The following is a 21,134-nucleotide window of genomic DNA, read 5'->3' on the forward strand; positions in this document are numbered from 1 at the left end:
AGGGCCCATAAGGGGAAACAAGAGAGCAAAGAGAGGGAGAGATTGTTGAGAGAAATTTTGAGGGTGGATAGGCAGTATGCGGTGGCTCCGGATGAAGGACTATACAGGGAAAGACGAAGGTTGCACACGGAATTTGATTTGTTGACCACGGGCAAGGCGGAGGCACAATGGAGGAAGGCACAGGGAGTGCAGTATGAGTACGGAGAGAAGGCGAGCCGGTTACTGGCCCAACAACTGAGGAAGAGGGGGGCGGCGAGGGAGATTGGAGGGGTTAGGGACGAGGAGGGTGAGATGGAACGGGGAGCGGAGAGGGTGAATGGGGTGTTTAAGACATTTTATGAGAGGCTGTATAAGGCTCAGCCCCCGGAAGGGAAGGAGGGAATGATGCACTTCCTAGACCAGTTGGAATTCCCAAAGGTTGAGGAGCAGGAGAGGACAGGACTGGGAGCACAGATTGAGGTGGAGGAGGTGGTAAAAGGGATTGGGAGCATGCAGGCAGGGAAGGCCCCGGGACCGGATGGGTTCCCGGTGGAATTTTATAGGAAATACGTGGACCTGCTGGCCCCGCTTCTGACGAGAACCTTTAATGAGGCCAGGGAAAGGGGGACGTTGCCCCCGACGATGTCGGAGGCGACGATATCGCAGCTCTTGAAAAGAGACAAAGACCCGCTGCAGTGCAGGTCTTACAGGCCTATTTCCCTCCTGAATGTAGATGCCAAGCTTTTGGCCAAGGTGATGGCGGCGAGGATGGAGGATTGTGTCCCGGGGGTGGTTCACGAGGATCAAACGGGGTTTGTTAAGGGGAGACAATTGAACACTAACATACGGAGGCTGCTGGGTGTGATGATGATGCCCCCGCCGGAGGAGGAGGCGGAGATAGTGGTGGCGATGGATGCAGAGAAAGCATTTGATAGAGTGGAGTGGGATTACCTGTGGGAAGTGTTGAGGAGATTTGGATTTGGAGAGGGGTTTATTGGATGGGTTCAGCTTCTATTCAGGGCCCCGGTGGCAAGTGTGACTACAAATAGGCAGAGATCTGACCACTTCCGTCTATACAGAGGGACAAGACAGGGATGTCCTCTGTCCCTGTTACTGTTTGCGTTGGCAATTGAGCCACTGGCCACAGCGCTGAGGAGCTCTAGGAAGTGGAGGGGAGTACTTAGGGGAGGAGAAGAGCACCGGGTGTCACTATACGCGGATGATTTGTTGTTGTATGTCGCGGACCCAGTGGAGGGGATGCCCGAGATAATGCAGACACTCAGGGAGTTTGGGGAATTTTCAGGATATAAATTGAATATGGGGAAGAGTGAGCTGTTTGTGATGCACCCTGGGGAACAGGGTAGGGGAATAGATGATTTGCCGTTGAGGAGAGTAACAAGGGATTTTCGGTACCTAGGGATCCAGATGGGCAGGAACTGGGGAACCTTGCATAAGCTAAATTTAGTAAGATTGGTGGAGCAGATGGAAGAGGACTTTAGGAGATGGGACATGGTGCCCCTGTCACTGGCGGGTAGGGTGCAGGCGGTTAAAATGGTGGTCCTTCCGCGGTTTCTTTTTGTGTTCCAGTGCCTCCCTGTAATGATTACAAAGGCCTTTTTCAAGAAAGTGGATAAGAGCATTATGAGTTTTGTGTGGGCTGGGAAGACCCTAAGAGTGAAGAGGGGGTTCCTGCAGCGTAGTAGGGATAGGGGGGGACTGGCACTGCCGAGTTTAAGTGACTATTATTGGGCCACCAACATATCAATGGTATGCAAGTGGATGGGGGAAGGGGAGGGAGTGGCGTGGAAAAGACTAGAGATGGCGTCCTGTAGGGGAACCTGCCTGCAAGCATTAGCGACGGCGCCTTTACCGTTCTCCCCAAAGAAATACACCACAAATCCAGTGGTGGTGGCAACGCTGAAAATTTGGGGGCAGTGGAGACGGCATAAGGGAGTGACGGGTGCCTCGGTGAGGTCCCCGATAAGGAACAACCACAGGTTCATCCTGGGGAAGATAGATGGGGGATTTAAAGCTTGGCAGAGAACAGGGATTGTGAAATTGAAGGATTTGTTCCTAGGCGGGACGTTTGCGAGTCTGGGAGCACTGACAGAAAAATATGGGTTGCCACCGGGGAATGCATTTCGATATATGCAACTGAGGGCTTTTGCGAGGCAACAGGTGAGGGAATTTCCGCGGCTCCCGGCGCAAGAGATTCAGGACAGAGTGATTTCGGGGGCATGGGTGGGGGATGGTAGGGTGTCAGATATATACAGAGAAATGAGAGACGAGGAGGAGACAATGGTGGAGGAGCTGAAGGGGAAATGGGAAGAGGAGCTAGGGGAAGAGATTGAGGAGGGACTGTGGGCAGATGCCTTAAGTAGGGTAGACTCTTCGTCCTCATGCGCCAGGCTCAGCCTGATACAATTCAAGGTTCTACATAGGGCGCACGTGACTGGAGCAAGGTTAAGTAGATTTTTTGGAGTGGAGGATAGGTGCGGGAGATGCGCGGGAAGCCCAGCGAACCACACCCACATGTTCTGGTCATGCCCGGTACTGCATGGGTTCTGGGTGGGGGTGGCGAATGTGCTTTCAAGGGTGGTGGGGGTCCGGGTCGAGCCAGGCTGGGGGTTGGCGATATTTGGGGTTGCAGACGAGCCGGGAGTGCAGGAGGCGAGAGAGGCTGATGTTTTAGCCTTTGCGTCCCTCGTAGCCCGGCGAAGGATATTACTTATGTGGAAAGAAGCTAAACCCCCAGGCGTGGAGGCCTGGATAAACGACATGGCGGGGTTTATAAAATTGGAGCGGATAAAATACGCACTAAGAGGTTCGGCTCAAGGGTTCACCAGGCGGTGGCAACCGTTCCTTGACTATCTCGCAGAACGATAAGGGAAATGGGAAAGGTAGCAGCAGCAACCCAGGGGGGAGGGGGGTGGGGGGGGCGGGGGGCAGAGTGGAGGGGGGGGGGAGGGCCCATCCGGGCCCTCAGGGGTTTTGTACAGGTGTTTGTATATGAGTTATTTATATTGGTTTTTGTGACTCTATTATTTTGGATATTGGCTAGTTTTTATTTTTGTTGCTGGCAGTTGCCGTCTAGTTAATATATTATTTATTCTTAAAAAAAAACGGTCATCATCATTATTTATATTGTTTTAAAGTTGCAAAAGGGGAAAATTTTGTACTGTCTTGGTTTGACCGAAAAATTTGAATAAAATATATATTTTTTTAAAAAACAACATTTTACATTGCCCCACAAAAAGAGATATAGGCCCAGATTTTGTGATTAGTGGCAAGACAACAGCACTCACCACTGACCTTGAACAAAATTACCCACAAAGATTTGGCGATCATTCTGCAGTGGATTTCCTCTTTCCCGAGATCAGTGCGGCCAACTCCATGGAACATCACTGGCAGCAGTCAATTGGGTCCATGCAGGCCTTGATCACAGCCATGCCAACTCTGGATACCAACATGTCCGATGCATTAGATGGGCTGGCCGATACCTTAGTTTGGTCTTACAGAGTCATACTAATCTACGCCAAGCTGCTTGCTAGCAGAGTGCTGACCCCTGAGAGGGATGATGGTGAAAGGACACATGGAAGTTGGAACCTCAGTCAAAGTGCACCTGCTGCCATTGCCCCCACTTCTAGGCGGTATCCGATATGCAGCCTTGCATCCCAGTTGTTTGGTCAGCCCGTGCACAGGTGTGGTTAGAGCAGCCTTTGGCAGGGGCAGGTCACAGGATTCAGAATCTAGAGACTAGCAGCCAAGAGCACCTAAACGTTCAAGGCAGGGATTTGAGCAGCCTCCTAGTACCTCATGTGACATACACAATACTGCTCTTGGTTATGTTTCCTTCGAGTGTCACCAGTCAAGATTGAAGAGGGTGTCCCTTGTCTCCTTGTTACCATGCCTTAAATCTGCTTCCAGACCTGATGAGGTCAGGAAACTCGGCCTGCTGCAGGCTGACAGCTTCATTGCAGCTTTTCAGAAATCTGGGACATAAGTGCTAAACCATTTTTCATGGTTGCACACCAGCTGAGCATTGATGGAATGGAACCCCTTCCAGTTCACAACTACTTCTGGATGATCTGGGGCGGGGGGGGGGGGGGAACCTTTCATCGCAAGTACTCTTAGCAAACCCTTACCCAGTGGAAGAGCGGAAGGCAACTGTGAGCACTGAATTAAAGTCATGCAACTGTAGCAATAAACAATAAGTCCCACAAATCGCCCTCTTCATATATTGCCTTGGTTACAATGGCATGTTTTGGGAAACTCTTGCATGCAACATTATTTTAAATGTGAGTTAAAATTCCACTGCAATTTCAGTAATTACATATTCAAGTAGCCTACCCACCTCACTGGAGGTGTTACACACACACGCCTGAACATGCCAAATTAAACCTGGAAGCTGGCGCGTTGGAGGTGGCTTTCAGGCACAGTGACACATTCATCGATATTAAGCCCCCACTCCCTCCCCCTCACCTATGAATACCCCAATGTTAAAGTGTCTCCCTTTAATTCTGTAACAAAGCTGATTTTTAACCCCTTATGTAATGAATTAAAGTAGCCAACACCTGTAAAGTAAATCTTAGACAGAAGTGGTTCATTTTCATCACAAACCTGGGACTGGATGCTCATGCCCCCCAGCCGCGTGTTTCTCATTGGCCCGCAGTTCGCTGGCAGCAGCATTCTCTCTTCCTGCCGCTGGTTATTGGGATTTCCCATTGAAGCCACTCCATGCCGCCGGGAAGCCCCGCAGGCGGGGGCACACTGCCGACGGGAACAGAGAATCCCAACAGCTGGAGTATTCCAGTCCTGATGTACAGCAAAGTACTTCAAGTAAAGCTGTACATTTATACAATGTGCTAACTAAAATTACATCTAAATTAATCACGTGTACAGTCTTCACTTGCTCCAAGAGCATTAAACTGTGATTCTGGTTTGTCCCTCAGCCTCTGCAAAGACTAATCTGTAATGCAAGCTCCTGTATGAAGTTGAATGGTTTGAGTCATGACTGGCCTCAGAAACTGCATGCAGAAAATTATTACCGTTGTCTCCTTATTTGGAAGAAATTGGCTTTCCTTCCATATGGAATCCAAGATTTAACAATTGTGGGTATTTTCAAAGTTGTTAACATATTTGTATCGTTCCTCTGATTTAGAAACAAGCAAATGACCTGGTAAGCAGGTTAATGAAGTGTACTCCACACTACATTCGCTGTATAAAACCCAATGAGACGAAGAGGCCCAAAGATTGGGAGGAAAGCAGGTCAGTTTTTGATTGGTTTTGTTTGGCCTGTCGTTAGGAACAGCTTCCTGGTCCTGTACCCATTTCAAAATGTTTTCTCCTTCAGTGCAAAGTTTTTAACTGTTGTCATCTCCATGTATAAAACCAGCTGGGAACGGAAGTGGGCATTTGTAGGGAAGCTTCAGATTGTGGTGTGGGACATCAATTGGACTATGTATCTCCAGTCCATGCTACTGGGCTAATCTCTTTATAATCTGTGAAACAGACTGGCAGGTTGCACAGTTGTAAAATAAGGGCAACAAGGAATGGGATAAACGTTCCACATGATGTTGGGGATAAACAGAAAAACTGAGCAAAACCGCACTAGCGGCAGTTTCATTGCACAAGTGAATTGTTGTACTGTAATTCAGCTACAAAGTGGCATCCGTGAATATTTCTGTGAGAAGAAAATTGCATCCTTCCTAAAACTAATCAACAGTTGTGTCAAAATCCTCAAACCTCCTGCCCAGTAACACTGTGAGTGTACCTACGCCAAATGGAGTGCAGCGGTTTGATATGGCGGCTCGCCACCATCTCATTGCTTATGTTACAACCTCAGTTGATGTTATAATTGGACAGGAAGATCCCAGATTGGAACCCTGACTCAAAAGACGGTAACTTTTATTTATTTTTATAAAACGTGGAGGAACAGAGTCACAGGACCACTAATTAATTTTAGCAACAAGGAAAGAACATTTATTAAAAGTGAAAAGTTGGATTATTAATACAATACCTTTACTCCCCCGTTAGTTTAACAATTACACACAAGTTTTAGGATTAACACAGATTACAAAGTGCACCTTAGGCTGCAATGGTCTAATTAACACAACATTCATTTTAAGCACACAAGATGACTGTGGGCAAATACGCTCTCCACTCAGAACCCCAAGTGATTGTTTGTGGATATATCCCCAGAATACCCCAGGTGATTGTCATGAGAGTTTCCAAACTTCACTCCCAAAAACATGCTTTAAAATCGTCTCTTATAATTATGATTTCCCTTGATGGTATGCATTCCGAAATCCAGAACAGGTTTTCCAAATGACACTTTTAAATACAGTTTCTGCTCCACTTTTAATAATGGATCCAGTCCAGGAATTTACACCAATCCCTTTCGGATTTCTTTGTCTTGACTGCTGTGCAAACTGCTCACAATTGCTTTAACCCTCGAGTCCCAGACCATATCAAAATGGCTCAGACATTCATCTACCCCTGAATTCTGCTGCCCCACTTTAAATCTAATTACTGCATTTGCCTCTTTAACTCAGAACACCTTGTTTACTCTTTCTTGAATTCTTCTGAACAATAACTTGGTCTGTGCTCTCTTAACTTCAGTCGTTTTAAGAAATCCTTTCTGTCTCTGTTCCTTGGTTCTCTGGATTGCATCTTGTTCCTTAGGAAGCTTGCACCTTTGCAACTGCCTTGCCCTGTCCAGTTTCTCCTGGCAGAGTTGAGAGATGCCCCCTCCCCGAGATCCTTTCTTCAACTGCTCTGGCTTCAAGTTAAAACTAAGAACAAAGGAAAGCCCTTCCCTCTGGAAAGTGGCCTCCTGTTGCTAGGCACTGACTTACTTCTATTTATTCTTCACGACTTAACGCACGGTAGCACAGTGGTTAGCATTTTTGCTTCACAGCTCCAGGGTCCCAGGTTTGATTCCTGGCATGGGTCACTATTTGTGCGGAGTCTGCACGTTCTCCCCTTGTCTGCGTGGGTATCCTCCGGGTGCTCCGGTTTCCTCCCACAAGTCCCGAAAGTCGTGCTTGTTAGGTGAATTGGACATTCTGAATTCTCCCTCAGTGTACCCGAACAGGCGCCGGAGTGTGGTGACTCGGGGATTTTCACAGTAACTTTATTGCAGTGTTAATGTAAGCCTACTTGTGACAATAATACAGATTATTATTATTATCCTCTGTAGAAATACAGTTGGAACCTAAGCAACTCCCTGCACATACAAACACCGTTGTCAAGTGTCATGTGGGAGTATCTTTAAGAAATGGTTGTTTATAAATGGGTATGTATATAAATATCTGTAGTGAGAGTACCTTTAAGAAATGGGTGTTTATTACTGCAGTGATGTCAGAGAGTGGGTGGAGCTGGGCTGTCTGTCAGTTTTTTACTTTTGTTTTTGCGCAGGCTGCAGGGTGTGTTTTAGTTTTATTTTCAGTGTTGGAGCTGAAGCCAGACAGAGCAGGTGTACTGTTGATCTCTCTGCCATGAAAAGACTATCTCTTGATTATTTGGTGAATTCAGAATTATAAATGTCCTCAGTAGTGAATGTAAACCTAATGTGCTTCTGGTAAAAGGTGTTTCAAGTCTTATGGATGTTAAAAAGTGATATACCTTCAATAAGCACACGACGAGTGAATGTAACTGAGGCTTTAATACACTAAACAGCTAGCCTCCTGGCCTCTGGTCCCGAACTGGGGCGGAGGCTAGCCACCTTTATACCATGAGCCCAAGAGGAGGAGCCACAGGCGGAGCCAGCCGGGAAAAGCCCAGGCATGTACAACACAACACAATGCAACACAGTGGTTTACCACAAAGGAAAAGCTTAAAGGATTACTTAGTGTTTTATTCTTTGGGTGTTGTATTTAAATTAATGGTTGCTAAGATGTTCACTGTATGTTTTAAAAAGGTTAACTTGAGTTCATAGAATAAACATTGTTTTGCTTTGAAAAATTATTTTCCATTTTTGCTGTACCACACCTGTAGAGTGGGCCGTGTGCTCCCCATACCACAATCTATTAAAAGTTGTGGGTCAGGTGAACTCCATGATACACTTTGAGGTTCTCTAAACCCTGGCCCATAACACCAGCATGAATCTATCTTTAGGATTTACCCTTCCAGGTGCAAAAACATTAAATTAAACCCGCTTAAAACGATACCTTATTTTTAATGTTTTCCAATACAAATATAAATTGCTTAAAACTACCTTTGTATTCCAAACACTTATTGTCAGTTCTTGGGCTGGCAAGCAAAAAAAAATCTACAAGTGCATTACTTCAAAACTCAAAGACACAGAACTAGGCTCCAATTTCTGTTCAGCACTACTGTATTTAGTTATTGTGACCTTCAGCTTATCAATTGTGTTTCATTTTCATCATACTGAATACAAGTAATCATGTGGGAATTAAAAGAGGAAAATTAGCTTTTGCCATTTGAAGAGTGTTGTGCATATATCTCTAAATGCAGTTTCTCATGTTTAAAACTTCCTTTGTGGGGAAAAGCTCATGGCCTGGAGCTTCCCCCATTTAACACCCAGAGGCACACCTGATTGGGCACAAATCAATTTTGTGGTTTATAGGTCACAGACATTTGGGCGCAAGTGAGTTAGCCACCAAACTAAAACATGCCCAAAGTTCTTCAGTCTTTTCATTGGTTCATCAAACCGATCCAAGCAAACCTGTGCCCACACAACTGGCCAATGCCCCCAGCACCCCCCTACCCCCACCACCTGAAATATGAGTATTCTCCCATTGTGCTTATTCAGGGAACTCAACGTTAGGGCCATATTTTCAGGCACAGCATAAAGTCATTGTCCTTGCATTTTCTGGGCACCAAATGTATTTTTATAATAAGAGAAAAACCCAGTAAAATAGGGAAATAAGAATACTGGTCTTGAATACTTTAAAATGGAACACCAGCAAAGCAGGGAAATAAGAATACTGGTCCGAAACTGACTGTTTTTACCTTATTAGTGTAAACTTTGTCATAAAAATACATTTTGTGCCCAGAGGTTTGAGACGGTTGCGAGCCACCATCTTGAACTGCTGTACTACATGTGGTGTGGATATACTCACAATGCTACATGTAGCTTTGTAAAAATGCTGTGTTTGTTGTGATTGAAAGATGTTGGCGGCATCTATGTGCGGGATTCTGCAAGTCCCGCTGCTGGCAACAGGGTTTCCCATTGTTCACATCCGGGTAACCCACAGCAGGGGAATTTCGGAAGGTCCCATTCGCAGGAACAGCAGGAAAATCCCACCAATTGAATTTTAAAACTCAAAAGAAGATATATCAGCAGTTCCGTGAGCACCAGTTGTTTCTGATGATTTATCCCAATTTACACCCATTTTAAGATCATACAAAATAGGTGCAGGAGTAGGCCATTCGGCCTCTCTGGCCTGCCCCACCAATCAATAAGGCCGTGATTGATCTGACTGACGTTAACGCCAAGTTCCAGCCTTGACTCCCTGGTCGATCAAAAATCTATCGAAGTGAGTCTTGAATATATTCAAAGATGGTGTTGCTCACTGGAGAAGAGAATTCCAAACATTAAAGACCTTCTGAGGAAAGAAGACTCCTTATTTTGAAACTGTGCCCTTGAGTTCTAGATTCCCCATGAAGGGAAACATCCTCTCAGCATGTACCCTGTCATGTCTCTTCAGAATTCAGAAGTCTTTTCCAAGGCCGCAGGAAACTACAAAAGGTCGTGAATGTAGCCCAGTCCATCATAGAGTACATAGAATTTACAGTGCAGAAGGAGGCCATTCGGCCCATCGAGTCTGCACTGGCTCTTGGAAAGAGCACCCTACCCAAGACCACACCTCCACCCTATCCCCATAACCCAGTAACCCCACCCAACACTGAGGGCAATTTTGGACACGAAGGGCAATTTAGCATGGCCAATCCACCTAACCTGCGCATCTTTGGACTGTGGGAGGAAACCGGAGCACCCGGAGGAAACCCACGCACACACGGGGAGAAGGTGCAGGCTCTGCACAGACAATGACCCAAGCCAGGAATCGAACCTAGGACCCTAGAGCTGTGAAGCAATTGTGCTAACCACTATGCTACTGTGCTGCCCATCACGCAAACCAGTCTCCCATCCATTGACTCTATCTATAATTCCCACTGCCTCGGAAAGGCAACCAGCATTATTAAGGACCCCACGCGACCCGGACATGCTCTCTTCCACCTTCATCCATCAGGAAAGAGATTCAAAAGTTTAAGGTCACATACCAGCCAACTCATGAACAGCTTCTTCCTTGCTGCCATCAGACTTTTGAATGGACCTACCTCATATTAAGTTGATCTTTTCCTTACATCCCAGTTATTACTGTACCAATACAATCTGTAGTCTCTCCTTCCTTCCCTATGTCTGTATAGCATGCAAGAAATACTTTTCACTGTATACTAATACATGTGACAATAATAAATCCAATCAAATCAAAAGAACCTTCTATGTTTCAATAAGATCGCATCTTATTCCTCTTAACTCTGATGAGTATGGTAGTCACCACTGTTTGTATAATACGTATATGAGAGGTAATACGGTAAGGTTCCTGTACTACAGGTCCGGGGGTAGATCCCTGCCTGCTGGTTCCGTCCAGTAGACGGAGTATAAATGTGTGTGCTCACCGAGCTGCAGCTATTTCGGCAGCAGTTGCAGGAGGTAACACATCTCTGCTTTATAAAGCCTTGATTACTCTCTACTCTCATCTCATCGTAATTGATAGTGCGTCAATGAATTTTCCTCATAAGGCAAATCATTATCCCAGGGATCAGCCTAGTGAACCTTCTGTGAACTGTTTGCAATGCAAGTATGTCCCTCCTTAAATAAGGCAAACAGAAGTACACAGTATTCTAGGTGTAGTCTCACCTAGTTGTAGCAAGGCTTTCCTATTTTTATACTCCAACCCCCTTGCAATAAAAGCCAACATTCCATTTGCCTTCCTATTTAATTGTTGTACCTGCAAACTGACTTTTTGTGATTCATGTACATAGACACCCAGATACCTCTGTGCCTCAGCATCTCTCGTCTCGCTCCATTTAAATAATATTCTGCTTTTCTCTACTTCCGGCCAAAGTGGACAACTTCACATTTTCCCCCATTATATTCCATCTGCCAGTTTTCTGCCCATTCACTTAACCTATCTACATGTTAAGGGCAGCGTGGTAGCACAACTGATTAGCACTGTGGCTTCACAACGTCAGGGTCCCAGGTTCGATTCCCTGCTGGATCACTGTCTGTGCGGAGTCTGCACGTTTTCCCCGTGTCTGCGTGGGTTTCCTCCGGGTGCTCCGGTTTCCTCCCACAGACAAAGGCGTGCAGGTTAGGTGGACTGGCCATGATAAATTGCCCCTTAATGACTAAAAAGGTTAGGAGGGGTTATTGGGTTACGGGGATAGAGTGGAAGTGAGGGCATAAGTGGGTCGGTGTTTACATGGGACAGTGTCTGTCTTCACTGAGTCCTAGATATGCCAGCAGTTACTGCTTCTTCACACAGGTCGTTTGTGCCTATTGTCTGGCCAGGAGGATGGTGGCAATGCTCTTGCATACTTCAAAGTGAACTTGCTACTAACCGCATCATACAAAAGTAACTCATTGTTGTGCAACAAGTGAGGTCTCAAATCCATGTCTGTCACTAGTCCAATGACCAACTATCGATTCGGCTCCTTACGAGCAAGACCAAGATTCCTGCAAATGGACGCCGACTGACAGAAGATTGAAACTAAGACCTACCGGCCACGTTACAGGTGGCACAATCGCACAATGGTTAGCACTACTGCCACACAGCTCCAGAGACCCGGGTTCAATTCCGGCATCGGGCAACTGTGTGGAGTTTGCACTTTCTCCCCGTATCTGCATGGGTTTCCTCCGGATGCTCCGGTTTCCTCCCACAGTCTAAAGATGTGCAGGTTAGGTGGATTGGCCATGTTAAATTGTACCTTAATGTCCAAAAGGTTAGATTGGATTACAGGGATAGGGTGGAGGCGTGGGCTTCTTTCCAAGGGCCGGTGCAGACTCGATGGGCCGAATGGCCTCCTGTACTGTAAATTCAATGTTATGCCCAAAAGGCGGCACATCGAGTAGGTGTTGGGTGATCCCTCTTCTGGGATCTACCTAGCTCGCCACATGTCGCAAGATGTAACACGATCTCGCGAGACGTCGCAAGGTGAACCCTGTCAATTGTGGGCGGGGTCATCTTTTAGCAAATCTGCATATTAAAGTGAGACAGCTAGATCTATTCCCTTCAGCTTGGAGACCTACGGCGAGTGTTCTTCTGTGTTGGTCTCCACAAACCAACACACCCTTGTGTTATGGGCGAGGCGTTTTCAGAACCCCAAAATGTATCATGGAGTTGAACCAATCTCCCCCTTTAATGTATTGTTGCTTTTCCGAGCACACGGCTTGTTCCCTAGGTGTGGGATTACAATTATGGACACGTGGGTTTTTAAACAAAAAACAATGTTTATTCCATGAACTCAACGTAACCTCTTAAATAAACATTGGATCTCTTAACACCCCTTACTTCAAAGATAACCCCGAAAATATTACAACACTAAATAATCCTTCAGATATTCCTATTAACATCCATGAGACTTAACACCTTTAAACAGAAACACATCAGATTAAAGGCTTTACTATTATGAGTTTAAATCACCCAAATGATCCAGAGATAGTCTTTCATGGCAGAGACCACAGCAGATCGAGCTCACTGCAAAACACAGACACTCCCCAAGCTCTTTTCAAAACTGAAACTAAACTGCAAAATGTCTGAACTAAAAACCCAGCTCCACCCACACTCTGACATCACTGCATTTCTTAAAGGTACATTGCTTAAACATCCATTTCTTAAAGGTACCTTCACATGACACTTGCACTGCTGGTACTACCCTGGCACCTGGATGTCAGCCTGGCACTGCCAGAGTGCCCAGGTGGTGCTGGGAGGGACACTGTCAGGAAGGCATTTTTCCTGTGATGGGGATTGGGCACGGGGGTGTCCTGCATGGGTACTGGGGATGTGTATGTGGGGAAGGGGGGGGGGGGTTGTTGCACCCCTGTAGAGGTGGGTTGGGACTTGGTGGTGGGGGGGGGGGGGGTTTGGGGTCGAGAGCCATTTACAAATGGCGTCCCAATCTCATCTTTCACTGTGGTGTTGTGGCGAGTGGAGCTCCTCTGCAGGTAACAAGACTAAGTTGTTCCTCGGCCACCAATCTACCCGATGGCGCGGTGTTCCTCGGTGCTCCGAGCGCCAGGAAACACCCAGCGCTACCGGATTCTGTTCCCATTCGGGTAGATCGCACCCTAAATCAAAGTGCATGTGACACACTGGGTTTGCAGAACTCCAGGAAGATGTTGATGATAGACGGTCATTGAAGCCTAAGATTCTTCTCACTTGGTTGCAAATAACCTGAAAACCAATATCTTGTCAGTAAGGATTGTTTTACCTGGACAAGCTGTGGACGCTTGCGAGTGCTGGTAAGCTGCGTCGTTGTAACCAAGTAACCTCCACTTGATTACCTGTATGCATTTGGGTGTCCTTGGCTTTCACCATTTAACAGCTTGCTAGGTTATCAAGTGGGATGTTTCTATGAGAAGCTCAGCCAAACACTTTTTATGTATAGCTGAGCTCCTTATGATTTCTCAGCAATTCTGTTTGAATCTTTTATGGAATGCCCAGATGTGTCAATTACCATCTGACCCCCCAAAAAATTCCTTCTTGGACTGAGGTACGAATACGGTTTCTGATCTCTGTTTTCATTTCCAAATCTTTCAGAGCGAAGCATCAAGTTGAATATCTTGGGTTGAAAGAAAATATCCGAGTCCGACGAGCAGGCTTTGCTTACAGGAGAGCGTTCCCAAAGTTCATACAACGGTACCTTCTTCATTTTGGCCGCTCTTGGTGGCAATTAAGGGGAAATTTTCCCAACAGTGTCTCTCTTTCAGAGATACCGAAAAATTAATTGGGATTTTCTTCAGCATCTTTAGCATTGTTATTAAGGTCACCAGCTGCAATTAGGTGTTTTCATAGGGCAATGAGTTTGATTAGAAAAGCCTGTAATATATTGTGAAATTCTGTGGAACCCTGACCCTCACCCCTCACCTTCCTTCCCACCATATAATGTAAGAAGGAAAATTAAATACAATTAACCAAATAAATGCAAATACAACAGGTGGGATTCTCCGTTGCGCCGGTAGCGTATGTAGCGCACAAAGACTCCGAGAGACGAATAGAGTGAAGTCGATGAGGCTTTATTAAGCGTGACTGTTCCCCCGCAGTTCAGTAGTAGACTGCCTGCGGGGGAGGACTCCAGGTACTTATACTCCGCCTTCAGGGCGGAGATAGAGGTCAACGTCCAACCAGGACCCGGAATCTGTCAGCCAGTGACATCATGGCTTCACAGTCCCACATGACCCCTAATGCATACTACCACATTCACCCCTTGTTAAAAATGAACCCGGCGGGGTGATGCTTCGCATGGTGGTAAGGGTTTACAAGGCTGGTCCTGGGAGGAAAACTTTTGCATGTTATTACAGTATGTACAAGGTTTTTTTTGTTTCAAACTATTTACAGTAATCGTCAGGAAAAGACAAAATGTTCTCGTTAAAAGTCCACATATTGTACTGTTAGATCGACGCCACGAGTCGGTCGGGCGGTCTGGTCGTCCGTGTCGATCGCCTCGGCCCAGGTGGTGGTGGTGGAGCTTGTTCCGGTGTTGTCGTCTCCGGGAGCCTTACGGTTTCAGCTTGGGCTTCATTCCTGGTCGGGCCTGGGAGGAGGACTGATCCTCCTGGGAAGGGGGCGGTCGCGGGGTGCGGCTGTGGCAGGAAGGGGGGGGGGTTGGGTGATTGGTGTCGGGGGAGTGTGTGTGTTGCCGGCGGGCGCCAGATCTCGCAGAGAGACCGTGTCCTGTCGGCCGTCGGGGTACTCCACATAAGCGTACTGCGGGTTCGCGTGAAGGAGGTGAACCCTTTCGACCAACGGGTCCGACTTGTGCGCCCGCACGTGCTTTCGGAGCAAGATGGGTCCTGGGGCCGCCAGCCAGGTCGGCAGCGACGTTCCAGAGGAGGACTTCCTGGGGAAGACAAGGAGGCGCTCATGAGGCGTTTGGTTAGTGCTAGTACACAGTAGTGACCGGATGGAGTGGAGGGCGTCCGGAAGGACCTCCTGCCACCGTGAAACTGGGAGGGCCCTGGACCGTAGGGCCAGTAGGACGGTCTTCCAGACCGTGCCGTTCTCCCTCTCTACTTGCCCGTTCCCCCGGGGGTTGTAGCTGGTCGACCTGCTCGAGGCTATCCCGTTGCTGAGCAGGAACTAGCGCAGCTCGTCACTCATGAAGGAGGACCCCCTGTCGCTGTGGACGTATGCGGGGCAACCGAACAGTGTGAATATGGTGTTCAGGGCTTTAATGACTGTGGCCGCGGTCATGGCAGAACAGGGGATGGCGAATGGGAAGCGGGAGTACTCGTCCACCACATTAAGGAAGTATATGTTGCGGTCGGTGGAGGGGAGGGGTCCTTTGAAATCCAGACTAAGGCGTTCAAAGGGGCGGGAAGCCTTAATCAGGTACGCACCATCCGGCCTGAAAAAATGCGGTTTGCACTCTGCGCAGATGTGGCAGTTCCTTGTGACTGTACGGACGTCCTCTAAGGAGTATGGGTGGTTGCGGGACTTGATAAAGTGGTAAAACCGAGTGACCCCCGGGTGGCAGAGGTCCTCGTGGAGGGTTTGGAGGCGGTAAATTTGTGCGTTGGCACATGTGCCGCGGGATAGGGCATCGGACGGCTCGTTCAGCTTTCCGGGACGGTACAGGATCTCATAGTTGAAGGTGGAGAGCTCGATCCTCCTCCTTAAGATATTGTCGTTTTTGATTTTGCCCCGCTGTGCATTATCGAACATGAAGGCTACAGACCGTTGGTCCGTGAGGAGAGTGAATCTCCTGCCGGCCAGGTAATGCCTCCAATGTCGCACAGCTTCCACTATGGCTTGGGCTTCCTTTTCCACTGAGGAGTGGCGGATTTCTGAAGCGTGGAGGGTTCGGGAGAAAAAGGCCACGGGTCTGCCCGCTTGGTTAAGGGTGGCCGCTAGAGCTACGTCGGAGGCGTCGCTCTCGACCTGGAAGGGGAGGGACTCGTCGATGGCGCGCATCGTGGCCTTTGCGATATCCGCTTTGATGCGGCTGAAGGCCTGGCAAGCCTCTGTCGACAGAGGGAAGGTCGTGGTCTGTATTAGGGGGCGGGCCTTGTCTGCGTACTGGGGGACCCACTGTGCGTAGTATGAAAAGAACCCCAGGCAGCGTTTCAGGGCTTTTGAGCAGTGCGGGAGGGGAAATTCCATGAGGGCGCGCATACGTTCGGGGTCGGGGCCTATTATCCCATTGCGCACTACGTAGCCCAGGATGGCTAGCCGGTTGGTGCTAAAAACGCACTTGTCCTCGTTGTACGTGAGGTTCAAGGCTTTAGCGGTCTGGAGGAATTTTTGGAGGTTGGCGTCGTGGTCCTGCTGATCGTGGCCGCAGATGGTTACATTGTCGAGATACGGGAACGTGGCCCGCAACCCGTGTTGATCAACCATTCGGTCCATCTCTCGTTGGAAGACCGAGACCCCGTTTGTGACGCCAAATGGGACCCTTAGGAAATGGTATAATCGCCCGTCTGCCTCGAAGGCTGTGTACTTGCGGTCACTTGGGCGGATGGGGAGCTGATGGGAGGCGGACTTGAGGTCCACGGTGGAGAAGACTTTATATTGGGCAATCTGATTGACCATGTCGGATATGCGGGGGAGAGGGTACGCGTCTAGTTGTGTGTACCTGTTGATGGTCTGGCTATAGTCTATGACCATCCTTTGCTTCTCCCCTGTCTTTACTACTACCACCTGTGCTCTCCAGGGACTATTGCTGGCCTGGATTATGCCTTCCTTTAGTAGCCGCTGAACTTCGGACCGAATGAAGGTCCGGTCCTGGGCGCTGTACCGTCTGCTCCTAGTGGCGACGGGTTTGCAATCCGGGGTGAGGTTTGCAAACAAGGACGGGGGTTGCACCTTGAGGGTTGCGAGGCCGCAGATAGTGAGTGGGGGTATTGGGCCGCCGAATTTGAAGGTTAGGCTCTGTAGATTGCACTGGAAGTCTAACCCCAGTAATGTGGGGGCGCAGAGTTGGGGAAGGACGTAGAGCCTGTAGCTTTTGAACTCCCTCCCTTGCTGCGGGGGAACAGTCACGCTTAATAAATTGTAGCGCACAAAGACTCCGAGAGACGAATAGAGTGAAGTCGATGAGGCTTTATTAAGCGTGACTGTTCCCCCGCAGTTCAGTAGTAGACTGCCTGCGGGGGAGGACTCCAGGTACTTATACTCCGCCTTCAGGGCGGAGATAGAGGTCAACGTCCAACCAGGACCCGGGATCTGTCAGCCAGTGACATCATGGCTTCACAGTCCCATATGACCCCTAATGCATACTACCACAGCGTACCTACGCTCATGGGTTTCCCGGCGGCGTGGAGTGGCCACAATGGAAAATCTCATTGGCAGGTGACGGGAACAGAGAATCCCGCTGCCGGAGAGGACGCGGCTAGCAGACCAGAGAATCTCGCCCAACATTTTTGAATGTTTACTTTTCATTGTATAGGTTTTTCCGCTGGATAGTTAGATTATATATGCCGTACTGGTGCCCTTTTTAATGGACTTTTATGTCAGTTTGCAATACCTCCCTTTAAGGGTCTCACAGGAAGTTGTATTCAGGTCAATGAGGCTGAGCTCAGCCGGAGATGGGAAGTTGGTGCAGAGTTTGGGGTGTGTGAAGCTTGGTGCAGAGTTTGGGGTGTTTGAAAATTGGTGCAGATTTTGGGGTGTTTGAAAGTTGGTGCAGAATGTGGGGTGTTTGAAAGTTGGTGCAGAGTTTGGGGAGTATGAAATTTGGTGCAGAGACTGGGGAGTATGAAAGTTGGTGCAGAGTTTGAGGAGTATGAAAGTTGGTGCAGAGTTTGAGGAGTATGAAAGTTGGTGCAGAGTTTGAGGAGTATGAAAGTTGGTGCAGAATGTGGGGTGTTTGAAAGTTGGTGCAGAATGTGGGGTGTTTGAAAGTTGGTGCAGAGTTTGGGGTGTTTGAAGCTTGGTGCAGAGTTTGGGGTGTTTGAAAGTTGGTGCAGATTTTGTGTGTATGTGCAGAGTTGGGGTGTTTGAAAGTTGCTGCAGAGTTTGCGGTGTTTGAAAGTTGGTGCAGAGTTTGGGGTGTTTGAAATTTGGTGCAGAGTTTGGAGTGTTTGAAAGTTGGTGCAGAGGTTAGGACGTTTGAAAGTTGGTGCAGAGTTTGGGGTGTTTGGAAGTTGGGGCAAATTGTGGGGTGTTTGAAGGTTGGTGGAGAGTTTGGGGTGTTTGAAAGTTGGTGCAGACGTTGGGACGTTTGAAAGTTGGTGCAGAGTTTGGGGTGTTTGAATGTTGGGGCAGAATGTGGGGTGTTTGAAAGTTGGTGGAGAGTTTGGGGTGTTTGAAGCTTGGTGCAGAGTTTGGGGACTATGAAAGTTGGTGCAGAGTTTGGGGTGTTTGAATGTTGATGCAATGTTTCGGATGTTTGAAAGTTGGTGCAGAGTTTGGGGTGTTTGAATGTTGATGCAATGTTTCGGATGTTTGAAAGTTGGTGGAGAGTTTGGGGTGTTTGAAAGTTGGTGCTGAGTTTGGGGTGTTTGAATGTTGATGCAATGTTTCGGATGTTTGAAAGTTGGTGCAGAGTTTGGGATGTTTGAAAGTTGGTGCAGAATGTGGGGTGTTTGAAAGTTGGTGCAGAGTTTGGGGAGTATGAAAGTTGGTGCAGAATGTGGGGTGTTTGAAAGTTGGTGCAGAGTTTGAGGAGTATGAAAGTTGGTGCAGAATGTGGGTGTTTGGAAGTTGGTGCAGAGTTTGGGGTGTTTAAAGCTTGGTGCAGAGTTTGGGGTGTTTGAAAGTTGGTGCAGAGTTTGGAGTGTTTGAAAGTTGGTGCAGCGTTTGGAGTGTTTGAAAGTTGGTGCAGAGTTTGGGGTGTTTGAAAGTTGGTGCAGAGTTTGGGGTGTTTGAAGCTTGGTGCAGAGTTTGGGGTGTTTGAAAGTTGGTGCAGAGTTTGGGGTGTTTGAAAGTTGGTGGAGAGTTTGGGGTGTTTGAAAGTTGGTGCAGAGTTTGAGACGTTTGAATGTTGGTGCAGAGTTTGGGGTGTTTGAAAGTTGGTGCAGAGTTTGGGGAGTTTGAAAGTTGGTGCAGAGTTTGGGGTGTTTGAAGCTTGGTGCAGAGTTTGGGATGTTTGAAAGTTGGTGCAGAGTTTGGGGTATTTGAAGCTTGGTGCAGAGTTTGGAGTGTTTGAAAGTTGGTGCAGATTTTGGGTGTGTAGCGCACAAAGACTCACAAGAGACGAATAGAGATGAAGTCGATGAGGCTTTATTAGGCGTGACTTGTTCCCTGCAGTTCAGTAACAGACTGGCCTGCGGGGGAGAACTCCTGGTTCTTATACTACGCCTTCAGGGCGGAGCTAGAGGTCAACAGCCAACCAGGACCCGGGATCTGTCAGCCAATGACATCACGGCTTCACAGTCCCACATGACCCCTAATGCATACTACCACATTCACCCCTTGTTAAAAATGAACCCGGCGGGGTGGTGCTTCGCATGGTGGTAGGGGTTTACAAGGCTGGTCCTGGGAGGAAAACTTTTGCATGTCATCACAGTATGTACAGGGTTTTTTTTGTTTTGAACTATTTACAGTATTCGTAAGTGGGATAAAGAAAAAAAAGTTCTCATTAAAGTCCACAACATTGTAGTGTTACATCGATGCCACGAGTCGGTCGGGCGGTCTGGTCGTCCTTGTCGATCGCCTCGGCCCCGGTGGTGGTGCTTGTTCCAGTGTTGTCGTCTCCGGGAGCCTTACGGTTTGTGCTTCAACTTCACTTCTGGTCGGACCTGGGAGGAGGACCGATCCTCCCGGGAAGGGGGCGGTCGCGGGGTGCGCCGGTGGCAGGGAGGGGGTGATTGGTGTCGGGGGGGTGTGCGTGTTGCCGGCGGGTGCCAGATCTCACAGGGAGACCGTGTCCTGTCGGCCGTCGGGGTACTCCACGTAAGCGTACTGCGGGTTCGCGTGGAGGAGGTGAACCATCTCGACCAACGGGTCCGACTTGTGCGCCCGCACATGTTTTCGGAGGAAGATGGGTCCTGGGACCGCCAGCCAGGTCGGCAGCGACATTCCAGAGGAGGACTTCCTGGGGAAGACAAGGAGGTGCTCATGAGGCTTTTGGTTAGTGCTAGTACACAGTAGCGACCGGATGGAGTGGAGGGCGTCCAGGAGGACCTCCTGCCACCGCGAAACTGGGAGGTCCCTGGACCGTAGGGCCAGTAGGACGGTCTTCCAGACCGTGCCGTTCTCCCTCTCTACTTGCCCGTTCCCCCGGGGGTTGTAGCTGGTCGTCCTGCTCGAGGCTATACCGTTGCTGAGCTGGAACTGGCGCAGCTCGTCACTCATGAAGGAGGACCCCCTGTCGCTGTGGACGTATGCGGGGCAACCGAACAGTGTGAATATGGTGTTAAGGGCTTTAATGACTGTGGCCGCTGTCATGTCAGGGCAGGGGATGGCGAAGGGGAAACGGGAGTACTCGTCCACCACATTCAGGAGTATGTGTTGCGGTCGGTGGAGGGGAGGGGCCCTTTGAAATCCAGACTAAGGCGTTCAAAGAGACGGGAAGCCTTGATCAGGTGTGCACCATCCGGCCTGAAAAAGTGCGGTTTGCACTCTGCGCAGATGTGGCAGTTCCTTGTGACTGTACGGACCTCCTCCACAGAGTAGGGGAGGTTGCGGGACTTTATAAAGTGGTAGAACCGAGTGACCCCCGGGTGTCAGAGGTCATCGAGGAGGGTTTGGAGGCGGTTAATTTGTGCGTTGGCACATGTGCCGCGGGATAGGGCATCGGACGGCTCGTTCAGCTTTCCGGGACGGTACAGGATCTCATAGTTGAAGGTGGAGAGCTCGATCCTCCACCGTAAGATCTTGTCGTTTTTAATTTTGCCCCGCTGTGCATTATCGAACATGAAGGCTACCGACTGTTGGTCCGTGAGGAGAGTGAATCTCCTGCCGGCCAGGTAATGCCTCCAATGTCGAACAGCTTCCACTATGGCTTGGGCTTCCTTTTCCACT

General features: G+C 48.6%; 1 protein-coding gene across 2 annotated transcripts in view; it reads left to right on the top strand.

The window, feature by feature from the left end:
* myo1f (myosin IF) overlaps window positions 1-21,134 on the top strand; it is a 220,602-nt gene that overhangs the window by 141,617 nt on the left and 57,851 nt on the right. For both annotated transcript variants that reach the window (XM_072482569.1, XM_072482568.1), the window contains exons 17-18: window positions 5,141-5,247; window positions 13,770-13,868. In XM_072482569.1, the coding sequence (XP_072338670.1) occupies window positions 5,141-5,247; window positions 13,770-13,868 (206 nt within the window). The remainder of the gene's footprint in view (window positions 1-5,140; window positions 5,248-13,769; window positions 13,869-21,134) is intronic.

The sequence above is a fragment of the Scyliorhinus torazame genome, chromosome 18 (assembly GCF_047496885.1).
Source record: "Scyliorhinus torazame isolate Kashiwa2021f chromosome 18, sScyTor2.1, whole genome shotgun sequence".
Taxonomy (NCBI): Eukaryota; Metazoa; Chordata; class Chondrichthyes; order Carcharhiniformes; family Scyliorhinidae; genus Scyliorhinus; species Scyliorhinus torazame.